General features: G+C 34.4%; 1 protein-coding gene across 9 annotated transcripts in view; it reads left to right on the top strand.

The window, feature by feature from the left end:
• The window catches only part of RNF180 (ring finger protein 180), a 302738-nt gene extending 293129 nt beyond the window's left edge, over window positions 1-9609 (top strand). For 8 of the 9 annotated variants that reach the window (XM_082457249.1, XM_082457254.1, XM_082457253.1 and 5 more), the window contains one exon: window positions 8542-9609. In XM_082457249.1, the coding sequence (XP_082313375.1) occupies window positions 8542-8741 (200 nt within the window). In that variant the 3' untranslated portion in view covers window positions 8742-9609. The remainder of the gene's footprint in view (window positions 1-8541) is intronic. The other variant, XR_014262246.1, reaches the window with a different exon arrangement.
• Window positions 9610-14614: the final 5005 nt, after the last annotated feature.

Genomic DNA, 14614 nt, shown 5'->3' with positions numbered 1-14614 from the left:
TCTTGCTTGCAAGATATGCAGACACACAGAGAGCCATGGAGAATTGTCACCTAACTGCCAACATGTTTTATGAAGACAATAAAATCATGATATACAAACCGGGCAAAAATCGCATAAAACAGAAAATTATAGACCAATCTTCCTTACAAACATAGGCATAAAAATGCCACATAAAATATATAAAGTTGAATTCATCAATGTGTAAAAACGATTATCATGAACACACGGAATTTACCTGGGTATGAAGGAATGATAAAACATTGGAAAATCTATCACTTTAATTCATCACTTTAACAGATATTTAAAAATTATTCAACATTTTTAAAAATCTACTATTTGAATTCATCACATTAACAGATTAAAGAAGAAAACCATATGAACATCTTGATATAGAGAAACTATTTTGACTTGACCAAATAATCAGTATGTTTAATATTGGCACAAGAATCCAAATCTTCTGATTCCTTGAGGAGTATGATTTTCACTTCACTACACTTTTTTTCCTAATAGTTTATGGCAAAAAAAGAGTATATGTCTTTATTGTGTCCTTTACTTTTAAATAGCATAATTAAAATATACTAATAATATTGACTATTCTTTAAACCATGTATTGATAACAAACTAATTTATTATCAGGTTATCACTAATAATAAGTTGTGCTTAAGTCCTGTGAAAAAGTGAATTCCTGTTACAGAAGCGTCTCACTCCATTAACTCCAATCCAAATCCTTTTTTGGAATGAAGTGGTTGTATATATTAATATATATACATTGACTGTTATTATAATGGTTTTAAGTGTACTGTCTCCTAGGCCATGCACTTTAAATGGGGGCAAAAACTAGTTCTTGGGGCACCAAAAAAATCTTAGATGTTACAGTCGTTTGAGGCCCTCAAGAGCTCAACCCTACCTGAACAAATTTCATTCCTTATTTTTAATTTCTCTCATTAAGGAGAAATTTGGTTTAATTTGATTTACTGATTAGAATATTTAATTTGAGATAAATTTAAATTTAACATTTTTTTTCTCCTACAGGAGTGATAATGAAAAAAAAAGATTGAGAAACTGTTCTAGACTCTGAGTTTCTTAAGACAGGAACCATGTCTTAAAATATCTTTAAATCCTCAGCCTCTAAGAGATAGCACGTATACTCTTCCTAAATTTTTAATCAATTCCATATTTTCAGTATCTGATGTTCTGACAGTCTATTTAAAGTTAACTGCTTTAGAGAAATCAACTCATACTTAAGGAAACAGTTTCTCAGCATTTGTTTGAACAAACAATGGTAAGCATTGATTTATTCAGAAAAGGTAGACATAATATGAAGAACAAGAACTGACAAGAAAAGCAGCTTCTTCCTCATATTCAAAGTAGCAGTAACGATAGTAAAAAAAATATAAGAATCTAACATTTATTGAAACTTTACTATCGGCCAGGAATGTGCTTTATATGTACTAATTCATCTAATCCTTATATTAGCCCAATGAATTAGGTACTTACATTGCCATCATTTTACAGTGGAATCTGCAGTTCATCTCTGTGATTAGTATTCTGGCAATTTTTCTAATTTTCATAATCAATATAATATTTACTAAGTAACTGTCAGTGAGGTCATTTTCTTTTAGTCTGATTTTGATTTAGAAATTCCAATCCTCTCATTCAATTTACAGCTTTGGAAATCCCAAATTATTACAAACACCTACTCACTCCTTCCCCACTTAAAAAAATTTTTTAAGAAATTAACCAAGTAATGATCATTATCCACCTTACCTATAAAAACACATTGCATAAGCCGTCTGGGTCAACATCACCTTCTGATGTTCAGAGCTAGAAATTTTGTAATCAGTGTCTTCCTGCACTGCCTTCTTTTTCTCTCATTCCACCAATAAAGAAATTACCATTATGAGGACACTTCTAGAGTGAAAGGGGCACTATTAGTAATTATACCAAGACATAAGAGTAACTGAGACTGTCCTGGGGAAACCAGTATGTATGATCACCATACTCATAATGCTGCATCTTTTGTTGCCTTGTTTACTCTCAGTTCTACTGTTTTCTACAACTATGCCATTAATACAGTTATTCTTTGCCCAAACAACTGAAAGTTTTGTATCTGAAGAATCTAAGGCCTCTAAATATTCCTTTTGGACAGAAAAATCACATAGTTTTAAAATACAGTAGTAATGGTAATAATTTCCCAGTAACAATGTTACCTGTTTTCCAGCCTATATTTGTGAAAGGTTTTTGAAAAGGTATATAAACTGCTTTGGGAACATTTGTGTTTATGTATTAGAATAATTTTTGAATGTGAGAAAAACTCTTCTCACTTCCCCTCTCTCCTACACAAACAGAAAGGCCCCTTTCCTTTTAAGATACTGAGTACAGTTTAGAGAACAGTAGTTAGATAGTCGTAAATAGCTGTTAGGATTGAAATCCCCTAAATATGCTCTCCAAAATAGAATGCCTACAGGCTGGTGCGAGACAATCCATTGGAATGTGGGAAAATAACATTAAAAATTTCTGTTATGATTATTGAAACAGAAGAAAAATTAAATTTTACTAATACTTAGTGAGGACTGACACTGGCATCCTTACTTACATGTTATGATGGTATGTAATGTTAGCCGAGGAAAACTGTAAGTTTGACAATACGAATAGCTGACTTCATTAGTTTGTTAGTTTTGCAGGTGTTGCAATATCTTGAAGTTTAATATGACCAGTAAATGGATTTTGGATATTATCTAGTTTTAGCTAAACTACCAGCACAAGGTGCACAAGAAACTTAAACAGACTCCTATAAAGAAATCAGATTGACGATAATACTGATAAGGCAAACAAAAAAATAGAAGAGCTGACACATCATTCTAGTATAAGCTTTTTGTAAGCTATAAAAATTATTTTTAAAAATAAAATATGATAGAAAGTCAGCCAAAAACATTAGAAATTATTAAAAACCTATTTGAAATATGTCTATAAAATTTATTCTAAAATATCACTTAACATTTATCTCATCCTTCTTAATTTCATGTTTTCAATCTACATAATATAAGTAAATGTAATTTACAAATAAACACTGAAAACTATAAAATATCAATGAAAGAAATTGAAGATGACAAAACTAAATGAAAAGCTATTCCATGTTCATTGATTAAAAGAATTAATGTAGGGGTAGGGAAGTAGGAGGTACAAACTATTAGGTATAAAATAAGGTACAAGGATATATTGTACAACATGTAGAATATGGCCAATATCTTTTAATAACTATAAATGGAGTATAACCTTTAAAAATTGTAAATCACTATATTGTACACCTGTAACTTTTATAATTATATAACTGTATGGCAACTATAGTTCAATTAAAAAATAAAATTTAAAACAGAATATTGTTAAGATGTCTGTACTACTCAAAGCAAAATAAAGATTCAACACAATTCCCATCAAAATACTAGCAGCAGTCTTCACAGAAACAGAAAAAACAATTCTAAAATTGGTATGGAACCACAAAAGATTCCAAATAGAGCAACCTTGAGAAAGAACAGAGTGGGAGGTATCACTTCCTGATTTCAAATTATATTGGAAATCTGTAGTAATCAGAATAGTGTAGTATTGGCATAAAAACAGATTCATAAACCAGTGGAACACCATGGAAAGCCCAGAAATAAACCCACACATACACAATCAACTACTTTTCAATAAGGGTGCCAGGAATACACAATGGGGAAAGGATACTCTCTTCAATAAATGGTATTGGGAAAACTGGATTGCCGTATGCAAAAGAGTGAAACTGGACCTCTGTGTTACACCATACACAAAAATCTACTCAAAATAGATTAAAGAGTTAAATGTAAGATTTGAAACCATAAAACTTTACAAGAAAACATACAGGATAAGCTTCTTGACAATGGCCTTGGCAATTTGTTTGGGTGTTTTGTTTTGTTTTGTTTTGTTTTTTGGATATGACCACAAAAGCTCAGGCAATAAAAGCAAAAATAAACAAGTGGACTACATCAAACTAAAAAGCTTCGGCATGGCAAAGGAAACAAATAAAATCAAAAGGCAACCTATGGATTTTGAGAAAATATATACGAACCATAAATCTGATAAAAAGACACTGGACATTTGCTAAGAAAGTAGACAGCAGGTACTCTCACAACAACAAAAAAGATAATTATGTGAGGAGATGGATATATTAACTAGCTTGACTATAGTAATCATTGTGCTATATATTATATATCAAATCATCCTGCTTTACACCTTAAAGGTATACATTTTCTATTTTAAAATAGAAAATAAAACATATGTAAACAATAATTTAGGATTATTCTTGATCAAAGAAATTTGACTTTAAGTAACCATACTAATACTCAGGTGAATGCAGCCTTTCTGTCAAAATAAGCAGCCTGATCTAGAGCATAATATTTAACATTACTTTTGTTACTGTTACATAACAAATTATTAAAATAGATGAACCAGAATCTGCTTCAAGCTTGAGCCTCACGGAACCTTTACCACCAGAGTTACTAGCAAGTACTAGAGTATATCTTTTCTGCTCAGTTTATTGTATTGTCCCCACTCACCAACACTAACAAGCACAGAAATACATTAGTAGGCAGTAGATAAGTACAAAGCAAAGGTTAATAATCAGGTTATTCATCTTAAAAAATATATAATTTTGAAGGTCTCTAAAAACAAAATTCAGTGTTGGTCAGCCAACAAAAACAGGTTGCCATTGAGTATACTCAAACTGTAAATAATTAGCATATAAGTATCACAAAATAAAAAGAACAGCATTTCACAATGAGATGTAATATTTCTCAGAAATGTCATATTCATTTAGTCATAAATGGACTATTGCTTACTTTCAATATTTACTTTCTATATAATCTCCTTAAGTAGGTCCATGCTTGGAAACTTATAAGAATTAAAGCTCAATTTCTTCAAAGAAGTATCATTTTGTCTGTCCAGTTTATTCAATGCTAAAACATAATGAAAGACATTTTTCCTATAGAATTTTGCACAAATGACTTAGTGAAATTCTCAAGGTATAAGATAGAAGGTTAAGTTGGTGATCAGAAGTAACAAACATTAATTGTGAGAGTAGTTGTAAAAATAAAACATGAATGAAGTTTAAATTTAGAAAATGCTCTCATGGGAAAATAATTAACATTTGAACCTCACAATTTTTTCATTTGCTATTTTTTAATTTTAATTTTATATTGGAGTAGAGTTGATTAACAATGTTGTGTTACTTTCAGGTATACAGTAAAGTGATTCAGTTATACATATACATGTATGTATTCTTTTTCTAATTCTAATTCCCATTTAGGTTATTACAGATATTGAGCAGAGTTCCCTGTGCTATACAGCAGGTCCTTGTTGGTTATCTATTTTAAATATAGCAGTGTGTACATGTCAATCCCAAACTCCCAATCTATCCCTCCCCCCCACCTTCCCCCATGGTAACCATAAGTTCCTTCTCTAAGTCTGGGACTTTGTTTCTGTTTTGTAAGTAATTTCATTTGTATCATTTTTTTTAGATTCAGCATGTAAACAATATCATATGATATTTGTCTTTATCTGACTTACTTCACTTAGTATGATAATCTCCAAGTCAGCCCATGCTGCTGCAAATGGCAATATTTCATTTTCTTTAATGGCTGAGTAATATTCCATTGTATATATGTACCACATGTTCTTTATCCAGTCATCTGTAAATGGACATTTAGGTTTATTCCATGCCTTGGCTATGGTAATTAGTGCTGCAATGAACATTGGGGTGAATGTATCCTTTTGAACCATGTTTTTCTCCAGATATATGCCCAGGAGTGGGATTGCAGGATCATATGATAGCTCTATTTTTAGTTTCTTAAGGAACCTCCATACTGTTCTCCACAGTGTCTCTACCAATTCATTCCCACCAACAGTGTATAGGGTTCCCTTTTCTCCACACCCTCTCCAACATTTATTGTTTGTAGACTTTTTGATGATGGCCATTCTGACTGTTATGAGGTGATATCTCACTGTAGTTTTGACTTGAATTTCTCTACGAATTAGCGATGTTGAACATCTTGTATCTCTTGATCATGTGGCTTTTGGCCATCTGTATGTCTTCTTTGGAGAAATGTCTATTTAGGTCTTCTGCCCATTTTTTGATTAGGTTGTTCTTAAAATTTGTATGGAAACACAAAAGACCTCAAATAGCCAAAGCAATCTTGAGAAAGAAAAACAGAGCTGGAGGAATCAGGCTCTCTGACTTCAGACTACACTACAAAGTTACAGTCAGCAAAAAAAGTATGGTAGGGGCTTCCCTGGTGGTGCAGTGGTTAAGAATCCACCTGCCAATGCAGGGGATATGGGTTCGAGCCCTGGCCCAGGAAGATCCTACATGCCACAGAGCAACTAAGCCCATGCGCCACAACTACTGAGCCTGCGCTCTAGAGCTCGCATGCCACAACTACTGAGCCCATGTGCCACAACTACTGAAGCCCACACGCCTAGAGCCCATTCTCTGCAACAACAGAAGGCACTACAATGAGAAGCCCGTGCACCGCAACAAAGAGTAGCCCCCACTCGCCGCAACCAGAGAAAGCCCGTGCACAGCAACGAAGACCCAATGCAGCCAAAAATAATAAAAATAAAAAATAAATTTTAAAAACAAAACAAAAAAACAGTATGGTACTGGCACAAAAATAGAAATATAGATCAATGGAACAGGATAGAAATCCCAAAAATAAACCCACACACCTAAGGTCAATTAATCTATGACAAAGGAGGCAAGACCATACAATGGAGAAAAGACAGTCTCTTCAATAAATGGTGCTGGGAAAACTGGACAGCTACATGTTAAAAAAAATGAAATTCGAACATTCTTTAACACCATATACAAAATTAATCCATTTTGAGTTTAAGACCTAAATGTAAGACCAGATACTATGAAACTCTTAGAGGAAAACATAGGCAGAACACTCTGACATAAATCGCAGCAATGTCTTTTTCTATCCATCTCCTAGAGTAATGGAAATCAACAAAAATAAACAAATGGGACCTAATTAAACTCAAAAGCTTTTGCCCATCAAAGGAAACCATAAACAAAATGAAAAGACAACCCACAGAATGAGAGAAAATATTTGCAAATCACGCAACTAACAAGGGATTAATCTCCAAAACTTACCAACAGCTCATGTGGCTCAATATCAAAAAATGAGCCTCACAAATTTTTGAATTAAGTCATCAGATGATATAGATGAGAAATCTGAGACCCAAAGAGATAAATTACCTTGCCCCAAGTACATGACAGATCAAAAATAGTCTCCTAAAATATTTGCAAATGATATGACCAATAAGGAGTTCATATCCAAAATATATAAAGAACTTATACAACTCAATATCAAAGAAAAAACCCAATTAAAAAACGGGCAGAAGACCTGAACAGACATTTTTCCAAAGAATACCTATAGACGACCAACAGGAACAGGAAAAGATGCCCAACATCACTAATCATCAGAGAAATGCAAATGAGTATCACCTTACACCTGTAGAATGGCTACCATCAAAAACACCACAAATAACAAATTTGGAGAAAAGGATACCCTAGTACATTGTTGGTAGCAACGTAAATTGGTGGAGCCACAATGGAAAACAGTATGAAGGTTCCTCAAAAAACTAAAAATAGAACTACCATATGGTCCAGCAATTCCATTCCTGAGTATATGTCCAAAGAAAACAAAAACAGTAATTCGAAAAGATATATGCACACCAATGTTCATAGCAACATTGTTTACGATAGCCAGGATATGGAATCAATGTAAGCATCCATCAACAGATGAAGGGATAAAGATGTTGTACATACACACACACACAATGCAGTATTACTCAGCCATAAATAAAAGGATGAAATTTTGCCACTTGCAACAACATGGATGGACCTGGAGGATATTATGCTTAGTGAAATGAGTCAGAGAAATACAAATACTGTGTGTTATCATTTATATGTGGAATCTAAAAAATAAAGTGAATGAATATATCATAACAGAAACAAACTCACAGATACAGAGAAGAAACTAGAGGTTCCCAGTGGGGAGAGGCAAGGGAGGAGGGGTAAGAAGAGGTAGGGGATTAAGAGGTACAAACTACTATGTATTAAAATAAACAAGCTACAAGGATATATTGTATAGCACAGGAAATATAGCCAATATTTTATAATAACTTTAAATGGAGTATAATCTATAAAAATATTTTTATGTTACATACTTGAAACTAATATTGTAAATCAACTATACTTCAATTTTTAAAAAAAGGATAGTTTCCTGACTCCATATTCCATGCTCTTTGCTAATTTTACTGTCCCCCCTTAAAACCCTTAACTGAAAAAAAAAAAAAAAAGACTTCTGATAGTTGCTTATCATTAAAAAAAAATAAAACTGTCAGGAATACAATATACCAATCAATGAAATCAAGATATGCTCTGCTCGTGATGCAGCTTCCTTTCTGAGCACTTAAACTGAATTTAATGAGCTTTAAATAATATGTTCATATATCTTCCAGGTTTCCACAGACGTTCAGCTCCAGTTACAAGAAGGCAGTTTCCACATGGTGCACATAGGATGGATTATCTGCACTTTGAGGATGATAGCCGTGGATGGTGGTTTGACATGGATATGGTGATCATCTATATTTATTCAGTGAACTGGGTCATTGGATTCATTGTTTTCTGTTTTCTTTGCTATTTTTTCTTTCCATTTTAGGAATTTTCATACCTTACTATGGTTGAACAATTACAAATGATGTAGGTAACAATTACTTAAACATTTTTTTAAATGTGCTTTGAAGTTTTTATAATGTTGCATTATATAAATTGTTGGTGTTTATAGAAAATCTGAGAATGGACTTATTTATGAATGTTTTTCATGTAACAAACTAAACTTTATTCAAGAGCTAATCTGTCTAGCACTTAGCAACAACGCACTGTTAATTTCATAGTTCTTGGTTTGGGATTTGTGGCTCTAGTTTTACAATGTCACTTTTACATTTATCTTGATTTTAAAGACTGAGGTTTTCCCTCCACTTAAAAATAGTAAAAATGTAAAATTAAATGATAATTTGAGTAGATATTATCATTAATGATAATATATTTAGTCAATCATCACTTATCCTCAGGCAAGTTATATACATTAAAGATAAACCATATCCTCTGGGAACTAATCTAGCAGGGTATATTCAGTTTTGGTTTACAATTATCTCTACATATGTCCTTATGTTCCTTTCTGTTACCAAGACAGCTGACTATCCTTTTTTTTAGAGACCTAATAAATAATAGCATTAGTGCAACATTTTAAACTATTACAAGAACAGAATATTAAACACAAAAAAAAAGCAAAAAAAAAAAAACGAAGCTGAGATTAATTCCCACCAGTAGAGACTTAGCAAAATATATTAACACTTTTCCAATTGCAGGATTATTCACTTGAGGAAATTAAAAATTTACTGACTGACAGACACTCAGTAGCCTAAAAGAACAATGCATGTCCAACATGTAGTTAATTTAGTGATTCTTTTAACTTAGACATTGTCAAATATATTGTAAATGTGCAATAAAGAGTGGCTTTTACATTTTTTCATTGTTATTAACTAATTTAATGTCTGGAATAAAGAATTGTTAGAAATGGGCTTATGGGTTTATAGAAAGAAAACCTGATATTTATTTTTATTTATTATTACAGTAATCCCTGGAATTAGTCTTCCCTTATTAATTTCTTTTTTTAAAAAGGAGATCTGAATGATCCCAGTACAAGAAAGAATTTGGGTAGGTATTCCAATGTTAAAAGTGAGGAAACTAAAGCACAGAGAAGTAAGTTTATTTATTTCAGTCACTGAAGTGGTCTTTGTGTAACCTAGAACAAAAGGTTTTTTGTTTTGTTTTTTGGATTTTTTTTTTTTTAACATCTGTTTTGGAGTATAATTGCTTTACAATGTTGTGTTAGTTGCTGCTGTATAACAAAAGTGAATCAATCAGCTATATGTATACATATGTCCCTGTATCTCCTCCCTCTTGCATCTCCCTCCCACCCTCCCTATCCCACCCCTCTAGGTGGTCACAAATCACCGAGCTGATCTCCCTGTGCTATGGGGCTTCTTCCCATTTGCTATCTATTTTACATTTGGTAGTGTATATATGTTCGTGCCACTCTCTCACTTCGTCGCAGCTTACCCTTCCCCCTCCCCGTGTCCTCAAGTCAAGTCCATTCTCTACGTCTGCGTCTTTATTATGAACTACTAATTCAACATTCCTGTGCTGTGATGTCATATATCTGATAATGCAATAAGCATATTTTAACATAAGGTAGGTGAACCTCTCATGGCACTAAAAATACTACCACCATCCAAACAAATTGAGATTGATCAGGCTTGAACAGTTCAGTCTATGAAAGGTCCAAATTTGTCATAATTACTGACTATATTTGAATAAAAACATTTAATTGACAGTATGTGATATTCTAATAAATATGGAAGAATGATACAGCTTTTTATTCTAACAAACATTACCCTTATTGTGTTTAAAATTATATCTGTGAAAGAAAATAGTGTACATTAGACATCATCAAATCCAGAAAGCAGAAAACTAAATACATTTTAGAAACACAGAGATCAATTTTTGCTCATGATAATAAAAAATATATATATTATGCTTGCAGTCTAATGACATAACTGTTATCTTGGTGAAGCAGCATTGTCGGCAAAGCTCAGTATTACCTTACAGAAAAAAAAAAATGGATATTTATAATCACTAATTTATTACTCAAAGTAAAGATGATATGGTATAAGGGAAAATATTGCCTTCTTAAAATACATGTCAGGAAAAATGAACAAAACATATGGGGGAGCCATATTTTAAGAACTGTAAAATAAATTACAGCTATTTCCCAAGCAACTCCTGGCTTATAAGCTCTAGCAAATATGCCTTCATTCATTCCTAAATTACTTAAAAATTGATTATAATTATACATGAAGTAAAGTAAATAGTATTATTAATACGATTTCTCAGAGAAACAAAGATGATTCCCAAAATATATTTATTAGGTCAGTAATACATATCAGTTTATAGATCTGTATCTACAAACTAAATACAAATAAATATAATACCCTTAAATAAATAGAATACCCTTTAAAAAAGAAATCGTAATCTGGGCGCTCTCACCTTCTGAGATGGCCCACTCTCTGTCTGTAGAGTATGTTTCTCCCAAGGCCTCTCGCCTTCTGAGATGGCCCACACTCTGTCTGTGGAGTGTGTTTCTCTCTAAATAAATCCATTTCTTACCTAAAAAAAGAAAAGAAAGAAAAGGAAGGAAAGGAAGGGAAGGGAAAGGGAAAGGGAAAGGAAACAAAAGGAAAAAGGAAAAGGAAAATAAATCGTAGTCTGAAGGAGCATTCTCAAGTCACACAGCTACCAAGTGATACAGCCAGGAGTCATACCCGGGTACGCCTAGTTCTTGAAGCTATATCCTTTCCATGACACCTTCTTAAGAAGTCCAATTCCTAATTTAGGGACTTCTCTTACAAAAATTCAGACGTATCCCTTCTCAGTGAAATTTCTAGGAATCCATTGGTCTGTACCATGTCAAGATATCCCTTCCAAGGTAGATAAGGTGTTGTATCTAACCCTCCTACCACTAAAAGAGAAGAATGATGTTCACAGTTCCTCTTTGAATTTTGGAGGTAACCTATGCCTTGTTTGGGTGTGCTACTCTGACCCATTTACTAAATGATTCAAAAAGCTGCCTGTATTGAGTGGGACCAGAACAAGAGAAGGCCCTTCAACAGGTCCACTCTGCCATGCAAACTGCTAGGTCATTTGGGCCATATGAACCTACACATCCAATGGTCCTTGAATTGTCAGAGGTAGATGGGATTGCTGTTTGAAGTCTTTAGCAAGCCTTAATAGGTAAATCACAGCACAGACCCTCAAAATGGACTAAAGACCTAAATGTAAGGCCAGACACTATCAAACTCATAGAGGAAAACATAGGCAGAACACTCTATGACATAAATCACAACAAGATCCTTTTTGACCCATCTCCTAGAGACCCTTATGATTTTAGAGCAAAGCCACACCATCCTCTGTGGATAACTATTCTTTTGAGAAACAGCTTGCTGCTATGAGGCCTAGTAGAGACTGAACATTTGGCCAGGACCCACTAAGTTACCATGATACCTGATTTACCCATCATGAACTTGGTGCTGTCTGATCCACCAAGCCATAATGTTGGGTGTGCACAGCAGCACTCTGTTATCAAATGGAAGTGGTGTTTATGACATTAGGCTTGAGGAGGCCCTGAAGGCACAAGTACGTTGCTTGAGGAAGTATCCCAAATGTCTATGGACTCTGTTTTGCTACATCACCTTCACTCTCTCAGCCCATACCTATGTCTTCACACCTAAGACCAGTTGACCAAGGAACAGAACTGTTAGGCCTGATTTACAAAGAGCTCTGTGTGATTTGCAGCTACCACTCAAAAGTGGACTTCTGATACTCTATAGCCTTCCTTTGGACATCCCTGAAGGATGATGGTGAAGGTAAATCCTCCCCATGGGCAGAACTTCAAGCAGTGTACTAGGTCATTCATTTTTCCTGTGAGATACATGTCTATAGTGATTAACGGACTGTGATATGAGTATGTTTGTATAAGTATTAACCAAATATTTTTTCTTCCTGTTTTATCCTCTTATCATCTAAAGCATCTTAAAAATAGCTACCTTTATATCAATATCATAAGATGTATTGTGATCATTAATCTTAGTACTTAAATTACAAAGGAGAAGAGAAACATCACCCAAGGACTTTGTATCCTCAGTTGTATGTAGCATAACTGTGTCATGTTAGGCAGTATGGTTTAAGGAGATGGTTTAAGATATATATGAGTACCAACTTGACAAGGGACTGTGATGACTTTGTGGGATGTCAACTTGGCTAGGCTAAAGTACATTACTCAGAATTACTTTTCTGGTAAAGGTCCCTTTGGGGGAAGACATAGAAGGATTAACAGTATATGTTTTTGGCAGTGTAACAGTGTCTGAGGGTCTGAGTCTGTTAACTGGCTCAAATCTAGAATTTATAGAAGGAATTGACTCTGTGTTTTGTTAATTCAATTCAGACATCTGTTCAGTAGGCTGGAAATCCTCTGCTTATACAGCTCAAGTAAGAATTTAAAAGGCTGGCCATCTTTTCCTATTCTAGGGACCTCTTGATAACCAGCCAACCCCATAAGTCTCTGCAAGTCAGACTAGTCTGATTACCAATTTGACTCCATTGTTTATAATGGTAACCATGCACACCTTGTTTTTAGCAATTAAGTGCCACCATTTAGCCCCTGACATCTCAGGATCCCATTATCTCCACTGCATTTAGCAATCCTAGTTCAGTGGCAGCAGTTTCCTCTGTAATTTTTGACCTAAAGAGAAGAGAGCTTTGACCTAAAGAGAAGAGAACTTTTCAAGGATGCTGGGGCTCCCCCACAATTTTATTTTTCACAGCTGTTGTGAAAGTTGTGTCTTTCCAGGGTTGGAGAGCAGGTCTTACAGGATAGATATACTCTAACATTGCAATCTCCTTTAAGCCTTCAGATACCTTCATCTACAATACAACATGGCATTTCAATTTCATTTAATGTAGGCCACCTTTTGGGTCCAGCCAATTGACCAACCAACCAACTTGTTATAGCCCTTCCTAACTGCTTCAGCTGAAACAGTGAATCCAGAACCTCTGGTTAGTGAGCCTGTATCAATAAATACAGCATGATTCAACTTTATGATCCTCCCACCTTGATCACACAGCCTTAATATCCATTCTTACACACACCCTCTAGATTTCTGTCTATATGAAATGAAAAATCATTCAGTTTTTGGTGTGTATCACACCTCTTCATGAATCACAACTAGTACCTCATCTTTTGAGAACTTCTGCAACTTGTCTAGTTATAGATCTAGAAACAAAAAGGAATGTTGGGAAGCAAGTCCTGAGGAGGGTCAGGAGTGCCTTGCAGGCAAGTAACTCAGTAGAGACCCATTCCAGCTTCTTCAGGTAAAGAGGGGCCATCTTCCTATATTAGGCAAAGTACTCTTGAGAAACAGAACCAATAGGATGTCTATTTAAAGCTTTATTATAAGGAATTGGCTCATCTGATATTGGAGGCTGGAAAATCCTAAGTCTGCAGAGCCATTGTTCCTCCCAGCTCAAGTCCAAATTCCAGAAGCTGCTGTAGAACGAGAAACAGCCAATATCCCAGTATGAGTCTGAAGGCCAGAAGGATGCTATAGAACCACAAAGAGGTAATATCCCAGTTTGGAGGCTGTCAGACAGGAGAATACTCGGGGAATGGTCAGTCTTTTATTTTATTCAGGCCTTCACCTGACTGGATGAGGCCCACCTACATTATGGAGGGCAGTCTGCTTTGCTCAATCTACCAATTTAAAATGTTAACCTCATCCAAAAAAACACCCTCACAGAAACACTTAATGTTTGATCAACTATCTGGAAAGCCTATGGCCCAGTCAAGTTGACACACAAAATGAATTATCACACTTCCTCAGGCAGAAGTGGAAGGGATGCTTCTACTGGCAAAGA

Source organism: Balaenoptera physalus, assembly GCF_965194825.1.
Source record: "Balaenoptera physalus genome assembly, chromosome: 3".
Classification (NCBI taxonomy): Eukaryota; Metazoa; Chordata; class Mammalia; order Artiodactyla; family Balaenopteridae; genus Balaenoptera; species Balaenoptera physalus.
The sequence above is the reverse complement of the archived record's forward strand: the minus strand, read 5'-3'. Positions and strand labels throughout refer to the sequence as shown.